Below are 25364 nucleotides of genomic sequence, written 5' to 3' on the forward strand. Positions count from 1 at the left end.
TTTCTCGACCTTTACATATATATATATATATTTAATGATTGGCATATAACAAATCTAATTTACCCTTTTTAATACAAATTGCTCTAATCATTTTAATTTTGAAATCTTTTTGACCAGAATCTAGTTCAACTTGCTCAAGTTAAACACTTATAATGGTTCCAATAACATGTTTATTTTTTACATATAAAACTCTTTCTATCACTGTTCTTATGTTGATTTACAGCATATAATTAAAAAATCAAATCGTAATGCCACCTGTTGAAGAGAAGTGAGAGGGTCGTGGCTTTAACCTCAGCCACATATATTCTTTCTCAACTTTACCAATACACTAATCACACACTATCAATCAATTACCAATAATGGCACTGGAAGGAGTCCCACGTCGCTCAGTTTGGGTATCTCCCCACGATAGCATAAGCATATAAAAACTGCACTACACCCATTTTTCAGTTTGATGGACCAAATGGATGACGAGTCATGGCAAAAATGGGTTTCAATTTTGGTAAGTAACATGAAATATGGTATCTAACTTTATACACAACCTTGTTCCTAAAAATTGTTCTCTTTTGTTGTATTTGCAGGAGGAAAATGATTGCCATACTTTAACTGAAGAATTTAAGAGGGACAGTTCTGTGGTGCCTGCAGAAGACTCATTGAAAGAAAGCAGTTTGAGAATTTCATCTTTGGAAAAGAACACTGGCTTTTACATGACAAGTCTCACACAACAACATGCTTCTTCACAAAAACCAAAGTCTTGTGTTCTGTCGTTTGAGAATTTCACTTCAGTGCCAATTTTTGATAAGAAAACATGCCAACATCTTGGTGAACACTCAAATCAGACTGAAGAAAAAACCAGAAAACCCCTCAAGAGGGAAAGAAACTCTTCTCAGACACTTGATCACATAATGGCTGAGAGAAAAAGGAGAGAGAATCTCACCAAAATGTTCATTGCCCTTTCTTCTCTTATTCCTGGCTTGAAAAAGGTTAGTTCATATGGTTTTTCCTTTGCTTCTTGGTACCACGGATATATATATATATATATATATATATATAGAACTATTTCTCATACTATTTTAATATAGTATTAGCATCTACTATTTATTACATGTATTACTGAACTGATGTAGATTGTTGAAAGGGTGCAAAGATGAATTTGCTTTGCATGAAGTAGAATAAGAAAGTTGTAATTTGTAAAGATGTGTGTAGATGGACAAGGTTACTGTTCTGAACAAGGCGATAGAATACGTGAAGTGTCTGGAGCAGCGTGTGAATGATTTGGAGAAAGAGAATAAGAAGAGGAAGATAGAATCATCAGAAGGATGTTTGAAAGTGAGAAAAAGCAAGATGGTTGGTTATGAGTTTTCATGGAGCTCTGATGCTTGTTATGATGATCACAAAGCTACCAATAAATGTTCAAAGGTTGAAGCAAGAGTTGCAGGAAAAGATGTACTTATCAGAGTAACCTGTGAGATGCAAAGGAACGTTCTGCAGAATGTTATGGCCAAGCTTGAAGCTCATAATCTCTCTCTTGTTTCCACCAATGTTTTGCCTTTTGGGAATTCTGCTCTCACCATTACCACCATTGCTCAGGTATTTACACTCTTCTTATAATTTTAATTTATATATTTCTTTATAATAGTACAATTAGATCATTATATTAATTACTTTATAAGATATTTTCTAAGAATAATTAAAATCACGAGGTGTTTTCTTTCAAAGATTTACATGTACGATGTAAGAATAAGAATATTTATCTTTTGTGAGCCTTACATGCATATCACATGGAGCATTAAAATAATAATATATTGATGTGCATGGACCATGATACGTATATATGATTGCCTTATCTTGCAGATGAACCCTAAATTCACCACCACAGTTGACAACTTTGTGAAAACGTTGACTGAGGATTTGTCCAAAGTGCTGTAATCTGCATTATTAATATTAATTAATGAACTTCAACAGGTTACTGTTGAATGTCTCTTTTCCATTTTTTTTCTATCATTAAAGCTTATAAAGAACGAAATAGTGCTGCTGTGCATGATAGTTATGGTTTTGGCCATCTTCACGAACATTCATTTTTATGGAAAATAAAATGATTTTGTGTACTTTACACAATTAATATATTTCTATAGTTTTCATCTTGTATATGCATGCTTTCTCCACCCTACATTGCAATTTAAAATGCTTCAACAAATTCACCCTTTCAGTGTGTTTTGGATACACAGACACAGAAAGAAAGCAAAAAAAAAAAAGAAAAAAAGAAGAGAAAGTTTAAAATTGAAACACATAATCATTGAAAAATAAATAAAAATTTCAAGAAAAGTAAAAACCTTTTTAATAAAAAGGCAAATCACTATATGTTTTCAACATAATTCTATTACATATTATAAGTTATACATACTTTAAATATTAACACGACCAATCATGTCGTTATCTTTTTAATAATAGTTTATGTATTTATATTTTTCTTTAACAGTATAAAATATCACATAATCAAAATTTAATATTGTTATTACACTTATATAAAGTAACTATAATTTCAATATTATATATATATATATATATATATATCGATTCTATACAATTATAGATAATATTATACTTATCAAAAGTATAATAATTTTTTTAGAAAAGAATAAGTTTATACAAAACAAGATCATCTTACATCTATAATACAATATCACTATAATTTTGAACTGCATTTACCGCAACATCAATGTATGCTCACACCACTAAGGTAATCATGGCAAACAATGAGAATACAACAGATAAAAACAATGCAGAAGAAGATGGTAAGCTAATGTGCAAAAGAACATTCATAAGATAGGCATAAAGATATTACCACACAAAACTCATTCATAACAAAAATCATATCACATATAAAAATACATACTAGACTCTATCATCCAAATACATGTATTGATATCAAACTCTGACAAATTTGTTTTAGCCTTTACTACTTTGCAGAGTCATTGCCAATGGGTTTCACCATACCACAAGGTTAATCCGTTAACATCTTTGACCAAGGTAAAGCCCCTAGATTATGAACTCTTACTCCTCTCACCAATGGTTAACAGTAGTTATTACAGCGAGGAGATAACTCCCAATGCTGAATCCATATATCAATACATACATTAATGAAACACCACCATAGAATCTCTCCACGAGATCCATAAAATTACGTCAAATACATATACAATATTCATCACATCGAAATATCATACATGAATAAACACCATGATATTCTTAGACATGCATGAAGTACATTGTATTATATCTTAGACAATCAAAGAAGAAAAAAATTTCAAACATACACACTAACACTCATAGGTGGCACTCAACAACAGAGTTCTCACAAAAGGTCGCACTCAATGTCATTTTCTCACAAAAATTCACACTCAGTGACACCCTTCTACTGCCCAACATCCTGAAACTAAATTTCTATAGGCCTATAATGCAAGATGGTGCTCAACAATGTCCTGCTACTGCACACCACCAAAGCATTCACAAATTTACTACACTCAATGGTTCAAAACTAACGCTCAACGTCTTGAATCTAAAATGCTTTGAGACCTAAAAAATGAACTAGCACTCAACGCTAACCTGTCATCATTTACTGATGTATCGGATAACAACATATGAAATTTTGTGATTTGGAGAAAATGGAACATGTCCGAATGCTCAAATTAGTATCCCCTTCTTAGTACTTTGGGTAATAACAACTTTTGATGTTAGGGAACATATATCAATTGACTCAATTGATCAGATCCCAAGATTCCCAATCAACATAAACTCAACTAAGACAATTCAATATGACAAACATCCACGTACCAAATTCAGTAGATCAATTTCATCATACAACTCAATCATGCATGCAATCATAGTAACATCATACAATAAGCAATTACAAGACATCAATTACGTTAAAATTGTGCAATTAGTTTTCCTTACCTAAGAGAAACACCAAATTATTTAATAACCATTAAAACACCCTTATATGCACAAGAAGCCTTATCTAGCCTTAGGAACAAAACAAATACGATTAGGACACACCATCATGACTACTAATAAGTATAGACTCTTATAGAATACTCAAACACTTCATGTGAACAAAGATGACTCACATTCACAAAGAAAACAAATTAATTAACCAACTTGCTTTATCAAAGAAATTAATCAGACACAAATGAAGAGCTCGCCTAAAGGATCATCTTAGTAGATCTTCAAACAGATGAATAATGAAACTCGTAAATAAAAATTCTATTCATAAAAACTAGATTGAGCTCTAAAATAATGTTTTTTAGAAAGATGTTTTTAAATAATGAAACTCATTTATAAAAAATTTATTTATACTTCAAACTTTTAACATCAAAATAATTGAGTCTTATCATTTTAAACACTATCAATTCTAAAACAATATTTTCTAGGCTCTTACATACTCACTAATAACAAATTTTCAACCTCGAAAACTAGACATAGCAGAGAAAAGATGTGTGTATGTCTCTATCATATCTTCCTCTATCTTCCATGTAAGCAAAATACCAAGAAAGCACTAGAAGGGGAATGGTATATTCAAACAAAGCCTTAATTAGTCCTTTTCCAAAATTTATTAACTTCGTTTTAGTTCAAAATATATTTGGGTTAATTGCTTAAATGAAAAATAAAAGAACTCTATATTTGGAATTTTGTTTTTTTAGTACATGACTAATTTGAATATTGTGATTAACGGTTGAGAGCATTTTATAGTAGCCTTTTAATTAGAGTTGTCAAAATGAGTCACAATTCACAGGTCAACTCAGTCCACCACGGGTTCGGATCGGGTTAGGTTTGAAAAAATTGTATTTTTTTTATGCGGGTCAAATTTCAACCCGGGTCAAATTTCAACCCGGCTCATTTAAACCCGACTCATGCGGGTTGAACCTACGGTGGGCCGGGTTAGCCCACCACCCCACCTACCTAATTTTATTTTATTAAACTTTAATTTTAATTTTATAAAAAAATATTTATTATTTTTTTTGCTTGAAAAAATTATTTAAGTTCCTTAGTTTAAAAATTAATTAAACATCTATGTTGGAAGTTAAATTTGAAAGTAAAATTTGTTTAGATTTGAATTATAGAAAATTTATAATTTTTTTATTTAAAAAATAATAATTAAGTGAGCCACTGAGTCAACCCATTTATCCACCAACCCAAGGTAGGTCGAGTCGGGCTCGAATTTTTCTGATTCGCTAATAAATGAATCGGATTGGATTAACTCACTAAGTGACCAACCCGTGATGAACCAGGCCGGATTGAATGAGGTGACCCGTTTTGACAGCTCTTCTTTTAACTTATAGTTCTTTTGAAAAGTTATATTAACAGAACCATATATTATAATTGTTAAATTATAACATTGTTTCTCACTTAAATTATATTTTGGGAGGTTGAAATATCTTTTCCAGTGTGAAGTTAATACACAGAATTTTTGCAAAATGAAAAGAAAAGAAAAAAAACCATTCAAAATTAAACATATTCCTCAGAGAAAATAAAGGAGTGGGTCATGAAATTGAATAAATCCAACCATGTCCTCAACATTGAAAACAACTTTGTCTTTATATATTCTGTCTTTATGAGACATAATTGTCGAACTGAAATTGATATATAAAATTCTATTGTTTTGGGATTTAAATTTATTTTGTAAGTTTCATTTTGAAACCCTGATAATTAATTTAATTGTTTTTACAAAATTATTTTCATTTTCTATATATTTTAGTTTAATCAAATTGTCATTTTATACCATCTTTACATATATTAATTTGAATATATATATATATATATATATATATATATATATATATATAGTTTGTATATCTTAAATAAAATTTCATATTCAAGTAAATAAAAGAAGACATGACTACAAAAGAAAATATATATTCTACTAAAAGAGGATTAATTATATAAAAAAATAATAATAATCTAAAAAATTGTAGTATTTCACACTTCTAACAACAATAAAAAAATGTTTAAACTTACATACTTTAATCAACTTTTTGCCACTGTTTTAATTCTAGTGAAGTCTATATATTTCCATTAAAAGAAACAAAATCACCTATTAACTTCTTTATAGATGGATAGAATAGTGTTATTCTATTCGCATTCCTTGTTATAATTAAATATGCAGCACATGGATTAGAATGGGATGAAGAACAAAACACATGTTCAAAAGAACACAGAAAAAAAAAAGTCCAAAAATGGCATAAAAGCTCGAAGAAAGAGAAAAAAGAAGGTAGTTTATTTTCACCTAATTTGATTAATATGTGTTTGAAAATTTTATATCGATTAAAGATAAGATCAATTCATAATATATAAGTGAGTGCAAACCTTACTCTAAAAACCGATTTTGTAAGGTTAAGTGTAACAATATGAGTTGGAAAATGCAAAGAAGGGAAATGGGTAATAGAAAAAATCCAAAAAGTGATATTGTGAGTGTTATGTTATGAGAAAAAAGAAATGGTGGTGTTGTGTCATTTAAAAGTAGAGTGTTTTCAACATAATTCAACACTACTGTCATCTTTGAACTGCGTCTACCGCTACATGATAGTTTATTCACAACATTAATTGAGGTGGTCACTGCAAAAAAAGAGAACATAATGAAAAAACAATACAAAAAAAAAGGATAAGTCAATCTAAAAAAGAGATACACCATTAAGATCACTTATTAACAAAGACTATTATAGAATATTCAAACACTACATGTGAACCAAAATGATTCACATGCATAGAGAAAACATTCAAACCAAGAGAAGGGACAAAAAATCAACTTACTTTATCAAAGAAATTGATCACACAAAATTGAAGAGCTCATACAAAGAATCACTCTAACGGTTTCCAATCTTTAAAAAAAAGAACAGAAAATAAGAAAACCTAGAGAGAAGAGAGAAAGTTTTAGAGAAAAGTTTTTGGAAATGATATCTTTTTTAAATAATAAAACTTATTTATAAAAACTCTATTCATACTATAAATATTTTAATATCAAAATAATCAATTTCATTATTTTAAACAAATTATCAATATTGAAACACTATTTTTTAAGACTCTTACATCTACAATAAAATAAATAAATAAGTAACTAATATTATTAAAACAAAAAATAAAAATATTTATTTTGAAATCAATATGTAGTATAAACTTTGTACTTAAATATATTAACTTTCTTTAATTTAAATAACTTCATTTTTTTTCTTTTTTTTTCTTTGCCTTTAACATTTCACATATTTTTTTCTCTTTTAATTTAAATATATTAGTCCTTTTCCAAAATTTATTAACTTCTTTTTAGTTCAGAATATATTTGGATTAATTGCTTAAATGAAAAATAAAAGAACACTATATTTGAATTTTTTTTAGTACGTCTAATTTCAATATTGTGATTAACGGTTGAGAGCATTATACAATAGCCTTTTAACTTAGAGTTTTTTGAAAAGTTATATGAACTTAATGTTATTACAAAGTTAATACACAAAAAATTTGCAAAATGAAAAGAAAAGAAAAGAAGAAAAAAACAATTCAAGATCAAACGTAGTACCTCAGAGAAAACAAAGAAGTGGGTCATGAAATTCAATGATGAAGATCCAAATGCATTAAAAACAACTTTGTCTTTATATATTATGACTATATAAAGTTTGGCAGTGTATGATACGTCATTGAAACTGATATATAAATTTGTATTGTTTAGAAATGGAAAATGATATTTTAACACCATTTTTTGACACCATTTTGATACTACACACGTGTCAAAATGTGATTGGACGATTTCAAATTAAAAAGGTTGAGGCAGGGGTATATTTGGAAGAGAAAAATCAAAGTTTATTTTTTTAATTTGAAATCGGTCCAACCACGTTTTGACACGTGTGCAGTGTCAAAATGGTGTCAAAAAATGGTGTTAAAATATCATTTTCCGATAGAAATTTATTTTGCAAGTTTCATTTCGAAACCCGGATGATTAATTTAATTTTTTACAAAATTAATTAATTAAGAAACACCCTTTTTATTTTCATTATCAATATATTTTAGTTTAATCAAATTATAATTTTATATATATATATATATATATATATATATATATATATATATATATATAGGCAAGTTTTGTGTGAAACTAAGTTTGTATATCTTAAATAAAATTTCATATTGAAGTAAATAAAAGAAGACATGACTAGAAAAGAAAATATATATTCTACTAAAAGAGGATTATATTTAAAAAATAATAATAATCTAAAAAATTGTAGTATTTCACAGTTCTAACAACAATAAAAAGAAATGTTTAAACTTACATACCTTAGTCACTTTTTGCCACTTTTTTTAATTCTAGTGAAGTCTATATATTTCCATTAAAAGCAACAAAATCATCTACTAACTTCTTCATAGATGGATAGAATAATTTTGTTTTATTCATATAATTAAATATGCAGCACATGGATTAGAATGGGACGAAGAACAAAACATATGGTTGAAAAGAACACAGAGAAAAAAATGTCCAAAAATGGCCTAAAAGCTGGAAGAAAGAGAAAAAAAAAAGTAGGTAGCTTATGTACTGTGTGTTTTGGATATGTAGAAAGCATGAAGAAAACATGGATATGGTGTGTTAAAAATAATATTTATTATATAAACTAAAAGGCTGTCATATTTTACACGACTTAGACCTAGCATTCAAAATATACAAAGTCATAAAAATTAATATATATATATATATATATATATATATATATATATATATATATATATATATTAAAAAATAGCAAGATATAGAAAGCAATTGGAATGAAAGAGAGCAAGAAGATGAGACATTCTTGATGTTGTTGAGATGGTAGTGCAACCAACAAGATGGAAGGAGGAAAGCAAATAGAATGGAAGGGATATCAAAGTTTCCAACATAAAAGAAATTTAATTTTTCATACAAATATAGAGAGTAAAAATATAACTAACCCTTAATATTTTTAACACTATTTATCATTATGTGAAATAAAAATTTTCTTCATTAATGTCAACTAATTATTTTTTGTAAAGTGTTAAGTATATATAATTTATATTTTTTTTAAGTTTGATGTGAATATCTTTTAATAGTGTTTATATAGTTGAAGGAGTAAATTTTTGCGTTTGATGTTAATTCAAAACAAAAATAAAATAAAATTTAATAAATATAAATTTACTGTATTCAATAAAATATTTAGAAATTAAATTATAAAATGAAATAAATTCAATATATTAAATTTTTGAAAACGATACAATTATTTATTTAAAAATGAGATTAATTAATATTTTTTTCATCATCATTCAATTTTTCACGTGCTAAATGTGTTTGTTTTCACTGTAAAACTGTTCACGGGGATAGATGTATTTTTATGTAATCATAAAATATTCTACGTGTAAAGATTGGGACAGATGTATTTTTTATTAACGTGGAAAGAATAATCACCATACAATATATAGACTATACAAAATATTTAGATGAAAAATTTTAATAAATATATTATTTCCTACCACTACGTATAAAATATCGCCTTTTATAATATTTATTTTACAACTTATACAATTTGAAATTTCAGATTCGTTGTGTATTTAACTTTTTTTTATAATATTAATATTCTATTACCAAACTCCCTCGAATATGGTAATCACATATATACTAACATTTTAACAAAATATATCTCTAACATCGTTTTTTAAAGTCCCTTAAAAATTTATATTAATATATATAGTTAGACATCTCATATTGTAAATTTGTTTTATTTTTAATTAGTATAAAATCTTCCGTACACTTTTTCATTTCAAGATACATTTTTCAAGTGTGTATATATAGGTTTGTTAACGCGCATACATCTTTTCAGTTGGTATATTTTAATAATGTGTATTAAAATATAGTAGACAAAAATACTCTTATATATTATAGATTCTAAGTTTTAAAGTCAAGTATATTTAAATAATTTTCATTCTCAAAACTAAAAAAAACAAAGAAACCCCTCAAACCTTTATTCACCTCTCTCATTCCTCTCAATCTTTTCTCTTTTATCTCTCTCACTCCAACCTTTTCTCTGTCATCTCTATTGTAGTCCCAATTAAAAAAATCAGAAACAATGGATGTTAAGCAATTTCTTTAAAAAAAATGATTTTATAATGAGTTTTCATTTTATAATTTTTGTTTTATCTAATTTTATCTAATTTTCACAAGGATAATGACATATGAAGGAATTGGTAATTCGCCTGAAAAAAATAAGAAACGCTCGCTATTAAACAATTTCTTACAAAAAATGATTTTATAATGAGTTTTCATTTTATAATTTTTGTCTTATCTAATTTTATCTAATTTTCACAAGTATAATGACATCAAAAGGAATTGATAATTTGCCTGAAGGTTTTTTAAGAGATGACGATTCAACATCTGCACATAATGAAATTAGAGAGGTTAGTGAAGATAATGAAATTGAAGAGATCTTGAATGAACCTTTGCCTAAAGGCGAATATGCCAATGACTCAACTCTTTACAAAGGTAAATTGTTTAAAGACGAGTATTTCTAATTTATTTTTCATTTGGATTTACCATAGGATGATAGAGAAAATGTTGGAGTGAGAGATGAAAGAGAAAGGATTGAGAGGAATGAGGGAGGTGAGTAAGGGTTTGGGGTTTTTTTTTTTTAGTTTTGACAATAAAAATTATTTAAATATCCTTGACTTTAAATCTTAGAATCCATAATATATGAGGGTATTTTTGTCTACTATAATCTCGTACACATTGTTAAAATGTACCAACTAAAAAACAGGCGTACGCGAGTTAACTAGGGATGGCAAAAAAATCGCAGGCACGGGTATCCGCGAGTAAAATCTGCGGCGGGTAGTTATTACCTACAGATATTTACTACCCGCGGGTAACCGGTAGCGGATATTTTAATACCCGCTTCTAAACGGGTCGGGTACGGGTAGTATACTACCCGATCCGCGGGTACCCGTTACCCGCAAAAAATAATAAAATAATAATAATTTATATATATTTTTTGTAATTTTATTTAAATTTTATTTTAAAATGTATAAATATATTTTTTTATTTTATGCGAGTTTTCGCGGGTAGTCACGGGTATTTTTTAAACCGGTATCCGGCGAGTAGTGGGTCGGGTAGCGGGTAGGATTTTATTCGACAAATCAGGTTACAGGTAGGTACTATCCGTGTCCGACCCGATCCGTTGTCATCCCTAGCGTTAACCAACCCCATATATATATATATATATATATATATATATATATATTCAAAAGTCTTTTAAAAAAGTTTACATGATAAAAAATTATGAAAGTATAATATGCAATCAATCCAAAGTTTACATGTTTTTACTTTCTCTTCTTCGTCATACCAAAATTATAATTTTTATTCTAATACAAGACTTTTACCAAATCACATTTTATTTATTTTTTGTTCATATTTTAACTTTTTATTAACTAGGAAAGTAATATTTAATAAATACATATAATCCAAATCAAGACTGTTTGACTCGAGTAAAAATTGAGACAAGACTGTTCACATCAAAGTTTGAGATGGACTTATTCACGTTGAAGGTCGAGATAGACCGATTTGGACTGAAAATCGAGATGGACAAGCCTACGTCAAAGGGCGAGACATGCATGTCCTGGTCGAAAGTCAAGACAAGCCAACTCAGGTCGAAGGTCGAGACAAGTTTACTCAGGCCAAAAGTGAAGACGGTCGACATAGGCCTAAGACCGAGACGGGCTCGTCTATGCCGAAGGTCGAGAGAAGGTTGATATGGATCTGCCCAAGCTAAAGGTTGAGATGAATCTGTCCAAGTCGAAGGTCAAGACGGACTAGACTGAATGTTAGGACAAGTCAGTATAGGCTAAAGGTTGATATGGGTAAACCTAGGCCAAAAGTTAAGATGAGTCGACAGGTTAACATAGGTCTAAGATCAAGACAAACCTATTGAAGGTCAAAAGAGATCATTCCATGTCAAAAAATGAGATAAATTGTTCTGGATTGAAAAACGAGACAGAAGTTGAAAGTCGAAGATCGATGTGAATTCGACCCAAACCTAAATCGAAAGCCAAGATAGATTTAAGTGAGATAAACTGTCATAAATAAAAAGACTCAATAATATATTTCAAAATAATATAATATATTTTTCATGTTTAAAAAGACAATCCATGAAGTAACCCGGTTAACTTTTTTATCTTGTGATCTAATAAAGACAATCCTTTTTAAGGTTTTTTTTACCCGAGTCCATATAAAACAGAACCAAATCCTGTGGACTGGACTGATAGCTCTATATGTGGTACTATTGGTATCTAATAAATTTTAATTATCATTGCACAACCGTTCTATATTATCACGTGGCTGGTAGAACGTTTGAAGGGTTCCTTCCACAATATATAGTTCCAGAAAGTTATACTTGGCATAAACAATGGATGAATCATGGGAAAAATGGTTTTCTGATTTGGTACGTAATACAACATACACTGCATGAGAATCACGCAAGAAAAAATTCTATGTTAATATTTTATATCTGTTCTTCTGAAAAAGATTCTCCTTTTTGCAGGAAATGGATGACGATAAGTTGCATCTCTTCAACGAACACGACGTGAACTCTCTTGAGGAAGAATTGATGAAAGGAGAGAGTTCAGTGCCTTATGATTCAGATTTTTCTATCAAAAACAACAACAACATGGAAAATATTTCATGTTTGGAAACGAACACGAATTCTAGTTCGGAGAAGAACCAAGAATTGTCATCCTCTTTCGAGGACTCCACTGTTGTGTCAAATGATGTTGATGAAGCATTCCATGCCGAGCAAAAGAAAAGAAGCACTCTTCAGACAGAACAGCACAAAATGTCTGAGACGAGAGACAAAATCAGAACTATGATGGTAGAACTTTCAACTATGCTTCCTGGTTTGAAAAACTTCAATTCTCACATTTCTCTTTTAAAAATATTCTTGGAGAAACCCAACTTTTTTTACATTCATCTCACATCTCACACAGTATCATTTCTTACTTTTTATTTTTTTTTTCTTATTAAAAAAAATATAAAACTTTACACTTTTATAAAAAAATTATTTTTATATTATGTATCAAATTAACGTAAAATTATATTCTACTATCATTGATTTTTCTTTTTTTCTTTCACTTATGGCTTTGTTTTTATTTTTCATTTATTCATATAATTGATTTAGATGAAAAATATTTTATTACTGTAGCCTTTTTATGTGAATATTTTTTATGAATTTTCTAAAAAGTTATTTTGAAAACTATTGAGTCACTTTTATTAATTTCTTTAGTTATCAGATATGAAAAATTCTATTAACGTGAATTTCGAAAGAAAAAAAAAAACACTTGCCTAATAGATTATAAATGTCATATTGGGTTTTATTAAAAAAAGGAGAACAGTTATTGGAAAAGGGAAAAAAAAGGAAGAAATAAAGTTAATTTTAAATAAAATAATAACCAAAATAATTTTTTCATTCACAATTATGTAAATCAAATACTTTTTCATGAAAAACTAATAAATTATATATATATAAATATATATATATATATATATATATATATATATGTGTGTGTGTGTGTGTTACAAAACACTCATTGAATTGTTTACAAATTATTAGTGTTTAAAATGATTTTTATTATTTAAATAATTATTATTATTAATTTCTACTATGTATTAGAGACTAATTAAAATTTAATAATATTAAATAGCTAAAATATTTGTATGTTAGATAGTGATTTTAAACTAATTTGGAAAGACTCTAAATGATAATAACCTCATTCAATTTTTCAAAATATAAAGTAATTAGATTATGAAAATTTAAAGCATAAAAAAATCATTAAAAGATATTGATTTACCCCAAATTGGACTTGACTATAAAAAATAATCAGATAACATAATAACAATCAAAAATTCTTTTTCGGATAAACTGAATTTAAGAAAGATGATATCTGTAACATCCTATGTTGAATAGTAAAATACTATTAAAATAATATTACATATAACATAAATTAACTATTATAAAAAGTAAATTTATGAAAGACAATATTTACACCTGTAGATTCGTTCGACTTCTCCACTGAATCCCCTCAATCACTTATAGCTAGAGTAACTAGAACGAATGTCTCCCTAATCTCACACAAATCAGGTGATCATCACAAAAGAGAAAACATATAAAGGCAGACAACATAAAAGCAAGGGTAAGTTAGACATAAAAGAATTCATACAATTATATAACATAATACATTCACATAATTATTCAAGCAAGATAAACTAGTTCAGACATATCCTAACATGTTACCTAGACTTGCCTGTCCGGACTTAGAATGATTGTCGAGCTATGGCGGGTTATGTACTCGTGGTGGCCTCTACTGCTTTGCAAAATCATTGTCAATGAGTTTCACCTTACCACACTTACGAGCTTAGTCTGTTCCGAGTCTTGAGGCATACTGGAGATTCCCAAGACTAAGACTTCGTGATATTCCTCAAGACATGGTTCAATCCTCTCTACTTGAAAATGAAATACCATTAGAGTTTCATAATAACCTCTAAGAGTAAACTCCTACATTCACTCTAAACAAACAAGTATCTCACCTTCCACTTTGATTTTCACTTACACCGCATTGAATCATACTATCCCTCACTTTAAATCACTATTCATAAAGAGCTAAAACACTAAGTTGTGAATCCTATACTTTTTTTTTCACCAAAAACATCCTAAAAATAAATAGTAATCTCAAAATCAACGATTATTTAATTCATTTTATTTTACAATAATATGTTATGACAACATATTTTAAAGTTATCAATTATATATAGCTTATAAATTTATTACTTAAAATTCATAATATTATTTTTAATTTCTATTTTTATTTTAAAGTAATTAATTTTTATTGTTCTTCAATCAGACTTATCTATTTACATTTTACTTTTTCGTTTATTCTCTTACCCACCTACTACTCTATACAATTTTCCAAAATCAAATAAACTGTAAAAAATGCCTTTTTCAACATTATTCCAATATAAAATTCGTCTTACTTTTACTTGGCCCAGTCCCACGAACTAAATATTTTTTAATTTTTTCAAAAATTTATTTTAATACAAGCATTTTATAAAGTTACATTTTAATTATATTTTATTCATATTTTAATTTTTATTACTTAGAGAAAAGTATTTTATAACATATTAATTATTTTTTTTCATATTTTAACTTTAATTACTTAAAAAAATAATATTTTTTAAGACTTGGCACAATAAAGATGTGTAGTATACGTCATTTTCTAATTTTTAATTATCATTGTACAACCATTCTATGTTATCCACATGTTGTGGTGGTACCACATTGTTGTTTTTCTCTTCTTTTTCACATTACATAGTTCAAACAAAATGAAGCTTTTATTGGCATAAACAATGGATGAATCATGGGAAAACTGGTTCTTATAAAAAATGCAACCGAACATCGTATGATAAATGATTTGGTTCTTATAAAAAATTATTTTCATTTTTGCAGGAAATGGGTGATGATGAGTTTCATTTGTTCACTAATTCTCTTGAGGAAGAATTGATGAAGGTTGAGAGCACTTCAGGTTTTGATATCAACAACAAGAAGAAGAACAACATAGACGGTGGTTCATGTTTGAAAACGAACACACAACATGCGAATTCTGGTTTGGAGAAACATATATGTTCATGCACTCTGGCTTTTGAGGACTCCACTGTGGTTTCAAATGTTTCTGATGAAGCATTACATGCAAAGCCTGAAAAGAAAAGAAGCACTTTTCATCAGACGAATCAGCACATAATGGCTGAGAGGAAGAGGAGAGAGAAAATCAGCACTATGATGGTAGAACTTTCAGCCATGCTTCCTGGTTTGAAAAAGGTAACTTCAATTCCTAAACGGAAAATGACATTTTAACACCATTTCCTTCGACACCATTTTGATACCATTTTGATATTGTACATGTGTTAAAATATAGTTGGATGATTTTAAATTAAAAAAAAAAAAACTTTGGTTTTTTTCTTTCAAATATGTCCTTGTCTCAGCTTTTTTAATTTAAAATCGTCCAACCACATTTTGACACGTGTGCAGTGTCAAAGTGATGTCAAAAAATGATGTTAAAATATCATTTTCCAAAAAAAAGAAAAATGATTCTTTGACACACCTAAATATTTTACATTCATTTGACACTATCCTTACTTACTTTTTACTCTTTTGTTTTTTAAAGAAATACAAAAATTTACATTTTTATGACCATATTACCTTTATATTTTTTGTTAATAAATATAAAAGTGTGTCATGATAATGATATTCTATTAAAAACTGCATTTTTTTTATTACATTGAACAAGGTTAGGATATAGTAGAAGATCGGTGAAGTTCTATCCCAATATGTTTATATAAGTTGATTATTTACATCTTATTTATTTCCTTTTAAATCCTTCTATATATTATAAGTTGAAGAAACAAAAAGTACGGGTATGACCATTTTACATTAATTTGACAGAGACTACATGGATAAAATGATCATAAAAGTGTAAATTTTTGTAAAAAAAAATAAAAAGTGAGAGGATAATGTCAAATGGATGTAAAAAATTTAAATGTGTTAAAGAATTATTTTTCATTAATATACTGTACTGCCCTTGTTCAATGTAAAAAAAAAAGAAATTTTAAATATATTAATATGTTAAATAAATTTAGGTGTGTCAAAAAATCAGTTTGGCATGACACCAGAGATACCTAAGAATTTGTGATTTATTTTCACATCTTCACATTAATATTCAAGCTTACATTAGAAAATTAATGGGTGTCAAAATTAAACGAAGAGTTATAAAAAAATTATAGAATAGACCATTTAATAGCAATTATATATTGAAATTATGTGAAACATTTGTGTTTGGTTAAAAGTATAAAATATTTGTATGTGCAGTTAGACAAGATATCTATCCTTGGCAAAACGATCGATTATGTAAAACATTTACAGAATCGTGTGAAAGATTTACAAGAACAAAAACGTAAGACAGAATCTGTAAAGTGCAGCAAAAACAAGGGATCCAATGTTAATATTTCAGAAAAATTTCCCAAAGTTGATGCAAGTGTTTCAGGTAAAGATGTAAGAATCAGAGTTATTTGTGACAGACGACAACACATTGTAGCAAAGCTATTTTCGAAGCTTGAATCTCACCATCTCTCCATAGTTGGTAGCAGTGTTTTGCCATTGGGAAGTTCTGCTCTAAACATTTGTATCATTTGCCAGGTACAATCTAATATCATCCATGCAAAAGGAAAAACATTACTAACTAGGATTTGTTTAGAGTAAACTTCTCCATAAATATATCTCTTAAATTAAAGTTAATTTGTGTGTGAAGTAAAAAGTAAATTTTAAAAAATTTAATTATTAAGAAGTAGATTTTAAACCTAATACAATTCCACCAAATCAGTTTGTAAAGTGAAGTTTGCACACACTTATATATTATAAATTGATGTTATCTCAATGTGAGACAGAATATCACATATCACATATTTCGATGTTAGACAGAATATCACATCTAGCTAGGAATAATAGTATATTTCTAAGGAAACAAGTTTAAAAAAATACTAAAATTATCTTAAACATAAATTTAATTAAAAATAGAGCAATTATAAGAGTATTTACAAAATTATCTCACATATAAGCTAATTTAAGTATTTCATTAATAAAAAATAGAGTTTTTATAGCGCACATTATGTATCGGTTCACTAGAAACCACAGCATAATACTGCGCGATGACATTTTTGAAAATAAATCAAATATATAGGTTGTGGTTCCTCTTATGAAAATTTTTTCCTGCATAATCTGATGTAAAAATAACATTTATAAATTAGCTCTTACAATTAATTTATGAAAAATATGATGTCATTTTTTTCTTATTTTTTTCATAGAAATGTTATTAAGAATTTTCTTTCTATTGTTGTGCAGGTGGAACATTTCAGCATGGCAATAGATGACTTAGTGAATATTTTAAATGAGGATTTATTGAAATTATGTAAATTTCAATATTAACATAACATGTTAGTGAAGAATTTTGTGTTATAAGGACAATCGTTTATATGGATGTTTATTAGGTATGCAGTTCTTCTAAAACTTCAAAAACTTGCCTCACCATGTAAACTTCTTTGTATTATGAAGGCATGTATTATTTACCCATTCATGATTCAATTAGTGTATTCATTCATGAAATTTTAGTGATGGATAACAATTCATTAGTAAAATAGATTTATTGACGAAACATAATAATAAATATTAGAATTTTTTATCCGTAATCTTAATTCTAAATATGAGGTTGATAATTTGTATTTTTAATATATTAAAAGGCTCTGGAAAAGATTCACCTTTTAAACATAATTGGTGTGTGTGTCTATATATATATATATATATATATATATATATATATATATATATATATATATATATATATATATATAACAAACTTATTTAAATATTGAAATCAATTTAAATTATAAAATTCATGTTAATAAATAATTATTTTATTCTATGATTTCATGGTAAAAGAATTAATCATGGAAAATATTTTCAATAAATAGCTATATTTTTTATTAAAAGTAATTAATAATACGAATTGATAATTTTTTTATATTGAATTCGATCATGATTAAAAATGGAATATAGAAAAGTATTTCATTATTCTCTTAGGATGGACTATATTTCTTAATGTAATGCTCAATTATAAAATAAAATAACCTTTTTAGTAATATTATTATTCGTGACTCACTTGCCATTATCAATTATAAATTCAAATAATTTAGCAGGTATTTAGTTGAGTCATTGGTAGCTGAGTTACTGATCGTGTTCGGGGTGTTAAATACATTTGGGCCATTCTTTTGGGTTAAGATACCAAGGGTCAGCCAATTTAGACTTTTACTTCCTACACTCTCATAATTAGTATATGACGTCAAATGAATAGCAAAAAGATTAAAATACCCTTGTTGTACAACTTCATCTTCAACATTAATTCTTTCGCACTGCACCTCTCCACTGCAGTACACCTCGTTACTCCTACTGCACCCTTTTTGTTGTTGAGTATTATGTTAATTTTTAAGAAGAGTTTTGAAGACACAAATGATGACCAATATGCTTAATGATGTTTGAAGATGTTCATATTGAATTTTTGAGTTTTAAAATCTAACTTTCTTTATCAATATTTGAGTCTTTCATAAAAGGTATTTGTAAAATCTTAGAAAACAGAGTATTATAATTTATAGATATTTTAAAATAATGAGTTTAATTATTTTAATGTTAAAATTAAATAATATAAATAGAATTTTATAAATGCATCTCATTAGTTAAAACACTTATCATTTCTTTAAAATATTTTCTCTAGACTTCTTCTCCTTTCTGTTTAAGATTGTGAACTCATAAGTTATCTTTTTGATGATCAGGAGGTGACTAGACAATCATGATAGTGAATACTACAACATCGTCTGATCAGTTTATCCTATAGAATAAGTTAGTTCCTATTCCTTTTTCCATAGATTTTTGTTTAAGCCACATGTGTGTAGGTTTGACGGATGTGTCATTCGACTTCTTTTTCTAGTTTCTTGTCGATTAGTGGTCCTAAGGACTTACCCTAATAATAATTATGTGGTTTGTAGGTACTGCAAGTGTTGTTTGAGTTGAGGCAAAGTTTTTTTATCTTACAAAGTTATTTGAGCTTTTCATCACGTGAGGGAAGCTAATTGATTGTTTATAAAGTTGTAGTAAACTAAGAATTTGTTTTGGTATGCTTTTATTGTATTGAAATTGAATTGGTTTGGTTTGGTGTTTAAATAGATTGTTTGATGAATATGAATATATGTTAGTCTATGCAAATTGAAAATTTGGTAAAATGCATGTTATTGGTGATTGAAGGTGTGTTGTTATGAATGCTTGTAGTATTTGATTGGTTTGGAATCAATGGATATTGATCTTTGAGGTTACAGTGAGTAGGAAGCTGATGTGATATGGGTAGTAGTAAAATGAAGAAGTTTTGAGTTGGTTTTTAGTCAAATTTTGAGGTTTTGTTATGTGAGTTTCTATACAAGTGAATTTGAAACTATAATTGATGTTTGGTAGTTGTCTTTAAGTTAATTAAAATTGGTATAAGACCTTAGTTAACTAAATCTTATGTTTAATGGGGAAATAGCAAAATAGGTAGAATTATGTATTGATTTTGGTCTAAAAGGGGGGTTTTAATAGGTGAGATTTTGAGGAAAGAGTTGGATGGGAAAATTTGAGGTCTAAGATATGTTTTTAGGCTATTTTCGAAGTTGTTTAGATGTTGATTTTACCAAATTGTGATGAGGAATGAGTGTAATAGATTTATGAGCTTTTGAATGGTGTTTTGGTTTGATTTAGTTGGAAATTCATGGAAAACAAGAATAATAGAGTCTAAGTAGAGTCATAAACACATTGATGAGTTAACGTAAGGCCTGAAATAGTGAATCAGAGTTGTAGGTGCATGTGGAGATGTGAGAGTTAGAAAATTTGAGGTAGAGGGGTGCAAATTTTACAGAATTAATGTTCTACAGAATTCTACAAGTTAGCTAGGTGAGATAGGCATGTTGGGCGAGTGAAACCCACTGTTTTCTGGGCGCTGAGCGGAATTTTTGGCGTTGAGCACTATTTTTCCAGTAGGTTTTGGGCGTTGGGCAAGTTAGTGGTGAAGAATGGTAATGTGTTTCAAAGGATGTGTGAGAGTTCTCGCTAGGCTTAGAGAACTCTCTATTTGCCCTCTCATTAGGTGTTAAGGGTTGCTCGTTGGGTGAGTAGAGTTTGTGTTGAGCGCTAGAAGTCTAGCATTGGACACCTTGTATACAGGTTTGATTCGTTTTGTTTTCTTCTCTTCTATTGCTTATGGATGGAAACGTTTAGATTCTTTAAAGTTTGTGTAGTTAAATAAATTAAATTATATGATAGTTTATGCATAAAGTTATGTATGTACTCAAGTATGGTTTGAAAAGAGTTTCTAAGGTGAAATTCATAATGGTTGTTTCAATTAGTGTATTTATTATTGTAGGAGCTCAGTCTTAGGGTTATCCTGATGCTCTAATGGTCATTCATTCTCAAGTAGAGATGGGTGAGAAATGTTGTGAGAGTTGAAAAATGTCCTAGTTTAGGGGCTTTACCTTGGCCTAAGGCGTTTAACGGACTAACCTTGTGTGTGATAGGGTGAAACCAATTGACAATGGCTCTATAGAGCCGTAGAGGCTATCACAAGTGCACAACCTGTTATAGCTCAATAATAATGTATGAATCCAGATGTTGAGTTTAGATATTATTATATGTCTATGTGTTGTGCTCTGTTGAAAGTGATAATATTATATGCTACTTTGTTTGCTCCATGTCTTAATTTTAATATTAGTTTGTTTTTCTTGTGTTGTTCATTATGAATCTAATTACAAGGGGTATATAACACAGAAATGAAATTTGGTGTAGGGTTTTATATTGTCCATGACTTTTTTTATGTATAGTAATTAACTTTTGTTAGGTGTTTCTTCAAGATTTTTATTGGTAATTGTGTTTGCCATTATAAACCCAAAATACTTCTTTGGTTCGTATTAATTAACGAAACTAGCAGAATAGGAATTTGATTCAATTGTAATTTTGACTTCAATTTTCTACAACCAATGTTTGGTATTATGTATCTAGCAGTGAATTCCTGTTTTTTTTAGTGAATTCCTATAAACTGTCTAACAAGAGATACATTAGTGCAAAAACAGTGTATAACGTCACACGTTCAATATTTAACCACTCAATAACCAACGTTAAAAATGACCGGTGACATTTTTGTAAATAAATGAAATTATTAAACGTCTTTTAGAATTGTAATTTGATGTAAAAGGATATAAAACGTCGAATGCCCCAACTTTAGAAGTCAAAAGGTTAGTGAATTCAATAAAAATTTGAGCGGGAGATTGAAAATTCATTCACTTTATCTTAGCGTGCGAGACCCTATTCTCTACTCAAACTTTTCTCAAACGAAATTTGATGACCATCACATGTAATTTTTCTTTCATTTGATACAAATGCATGTTAATTAACTACTTTAAGTATGATTTTCGTTTGTTTTCATCGATTATTTTCGTAGTCTTGTCTTTCATAGCCACATTCTGCTTTCTCTCTTACTGGTGGCAACACTTTATTCTGATGAATCCACGTGTTAGTTTTCGTTTCCTTTTTCGTTTTGAAGAACTTATTTGTTGTTTTTTTTTTGTGGAACTTGTTTGTTGTTATTGTTTGGTTGAACTTAGTATGTTGTTTTTGTTTGATTGAACTTGTTTATTGTTTGTTATTGTTTTTTTTGTTGATCCTATATTACCGTTCATAGTTCATGCATGATAAAATACCAAAAACTGAAATTTGTAGTTTTTCTGTTTTTCAGGTCTCACAAAATTGTAAAAAAGTATTACAATTAATTAAAAAAATAAAAATAAAATTGATTAACGTCGACAAAATTTGACATTAAATTAACATCGAATTTTTTAAATTCAAAATCAATTTAACATTTTTCGATAAAACATCACTCTCAAATTCAACATGAAAGATAAAAAATATTCAACATTGTATACTATTTTTGTACTAATGATAATAACAAGTTTATTTAACAAGCAACTATTTCAACCATATTAAAAATCTAAAGATGGAATATCTAAAAAGTAAAAGTGCAGAAAACACTGTCACCATAAATTTGATTTACCTTTATTTAAATTAATCTAAGTGTCAGTACCATGTTTAATGAAAGAAAAAAAAAACAAAATCTTTCTACTCAAAAGTCAATATCATGACCCTACTGCTTAGAATTATTTTTTTTTATAGCACCCTTCTTTTGTCCAAATCAAATTATTTGATTATAATATATGCAAGACTCAGACCATTCAAAAACGTATAAGATGTGATATAACCTATGACAAAAATATAAACAATTGTAATTCAAACAAATAGTTAATGCATATAATTGACACCTTTATTTTAAAAATTTTATAGTAAGTTGCATTATTATTATAGTAATTATTATTAAGATTATGTAAGTCATGTCTTCATCTTGCTAATATCAGCAAATCAAACAAATGCCCGTGACTAACCCTAATTACATTTCTTTGATTGTAAACGGAATCTTTCCTGTTTTTAAATGATTTTGTCTTGAAATTATGCACCATATTTCTTAAAAATAGAATAATTATAATATATATATATATATATATATATATATATATATTATAGAAGAATATTTATTACAATTGATATCTGAAATGAAATAGAAAGGTTATTGTTATCAAATTATTATATCAATAGTTTTAAACTTTACTGACTTAAGGAGAATTTTTTATTAGTAAGTTTTCTTATATGTATAATTTTATATTCCAACTGATTTGAATATGGGAGAATATTTTGTAACTCAGTTTTCTCTTGATTTTTATTAATTGTTTGGCAGTCAACTTCTATGCTCCATAGTTCGTTTTTGTTAAGAACAAAGATAATTTTGAAAAAAAAAAATATGTAACTATAAAAAGTTTGAGTTTTAAAATAGAAATTTAATTAAAAATGATTCTTGAGAATGTTAGACTCATGGAAGTTCTTAAAACGATTATACCAAACATTGAAATTTAATGTTGTCAATGATTTTCCAACAACTTAAATAATTCACTCACCAACCTTGCCCTTAAATTCTTCGACAATAATTGTTGGCCAAAAAGCACAAAAAGAAAGAAAAAATCATAATAATTTGAGATTGATGAATTGTTGTTTTCATGCATTTTGGAATTTTCTTAACAAAGTGAGACATGTAAGTGGACAAAAAAAAAGTTATGATATATTTTAAAAAAATTATATATATATTGAAAAGGCTTATTATAGTGGCAAAGGTAACTATTTATGTTTTTTCTTCAAATTATAGTTATTTTTTACAAACTTTTATATTTTAGAAATGTTGTATATTGTAATTATCAATGTTATAAAAAATTAGAAATATAAAACTGCAAAGTTAACATTAATTCTTTTTAGGGTTAAATATGTTTTTAGTCCCTATACTTTGGGGTGATTTTGGTTTTAGTCCCTCTTTTAAACTATAGTACAATTTAGTCCTTCAACTTTAGAAAACTCTGATTTTAGTCCTTTTTACCAAGATTTTTATACTTTATTTGTTGTTTCAAGCACGTTACATTATAGTATTTGGATTGTTTACACTGTTTGACACATTTTTACTCCAATGTTAATTGAGAAACGCGTTTGAAACAGTAAATAAAGTTAAAAAAATTTGGTAAAAAAGACTAAAACCATAGTTTTCTAAAGTTGAAGGACTAAATTGTACTATAGTTTGAAAGAGAGACTAAAACCAAAATCGTCCCAAAGTATAGGGACTAAAAACATATTTAACCCTTCTTTTTATTTCATTGTCGCATTTATTTAGATAAATGTGTTTGCGAACTTGTTTTTTGTGGAGATAAAATTAAAAACAATAAAGTATATCAATTACATACATAACTGATTATGTAAATATATGTACATAGCAATATGTTTTAAATTTTCAGCTGTACACACTTATTTAAAAAAAAAGAAAAAAAAAAGAAAAAAAAAAGAAAAAAAAAAGAGAGCATTGTATACTTATTTATAATGAAGTTATATATATACTTAAACAACATCTGTTTATATATCTATCTTTAAAAGGTTATATGTTTTTAACTTATTTTAACCTTTGCATGATAAAAATAATAAATTACTAGTATATGGCAATAATGATGAATATAAGTTTAAACTAGAAAATAAGAATCTAGAAAATAATGATGATTTTTATAAAAAGATAATATTAGATTATTTTGTTAATAAAAAGTTTAAACTAATTAGAATTTATTTTATATAAAATTATTATTTTTATAGATATTTTTTTTTTAATTTTCTCATTTATATGTTTGACGATCAAAGACCACTTATATATTAAAAGTGTTGAGTTTTACAAGAATAATCTATCAGTTTTTTCGTTTGATTAACTTAGTTCTTTTGTTCTTTTTTTTGGTCAAATGTGTTTTTCTTTTTGCAGGTAAGTTTCTTTTGTTTGTGTGTGTCTTTAGAATCATTAATATGAACATTTGCCATAATAATATGATTGCTTATAAATGATCATAATAGTATGATTGAATCATTTTTTGTAATGTTTCTATTTATATATAAAGCATACTGCAAAACTAAAAGAGCTTTGATATTTTAGAGTTAATAATGACAATTTATAATTTTTTATCATAAAAAATGAAAAAACATAAAAATATGTATCAATAATAATAATAATAATAATAATAATAATAATAAAAGGAATTAATT

At 27.5% G+C, this 25364-nt stretch overlaps 2 protein-coding genes across 2 annotated transcripts; both read left to right on the top strand.

The window, feature by feature from the left end:
• The first annotated feature begins 310 nt into the window (after positions 1-310).
• LOC106773877 (transcription factor bHLH18) lies at positions 311-2133 on the top strand. Its single transcript, XM_014660639.2, has 4 exons — positions 311-502; positions 582-983; positions 1207-1590; positions 1855-2133. The coding sequence occupies exons 1-4, from the start codon at positions 455-457 to the stop codon at positions 1927-1929; spliced, it is 909 nt and encodes a 302-aa protein (XP_014516125.1). The 5' UTR covers positions 311-454; the 3' UTR covers positions 1930-2133.
• Positions 2134-12437: 10304 nt separating this feature from the next.
• On the top strand, positions 12438-18026 carry LOC106773264 (transcription factor bHLH85-like; the record flags this gene model as incomplete). The annotated part of the gene is made up of 6 exons (XM_022785896.1): positions 12438-12473; positions 12573-12899; positions 15528-15896; positions 16944-17028; positions 17119-17270; positions 17973-18026. Coding segments are annotated over exons 1-6 (1023 nt in total), but the record flags the coding sequence as incomplete, so codon positions are not given.
• Positions 18027-25364: the final 7338 nt, after the last annotated feature.

The sequence above is a fragment of the Vigna radiata genome, chromosome 9, assembly GCF_000741045.1.
Source record: "Vigna radiata var. radiata cultivar VC1973A chromosome 9, Vradiata_ver6, whole genome shotgun sequence".
Taxonomy (NCBI): domain Eukaryota; kingdom Viridiplantae; phylum Streptophyta; class Magnoliopsida; order Fabales; family Fabaceae; genus Vigna; species Vigna radiata.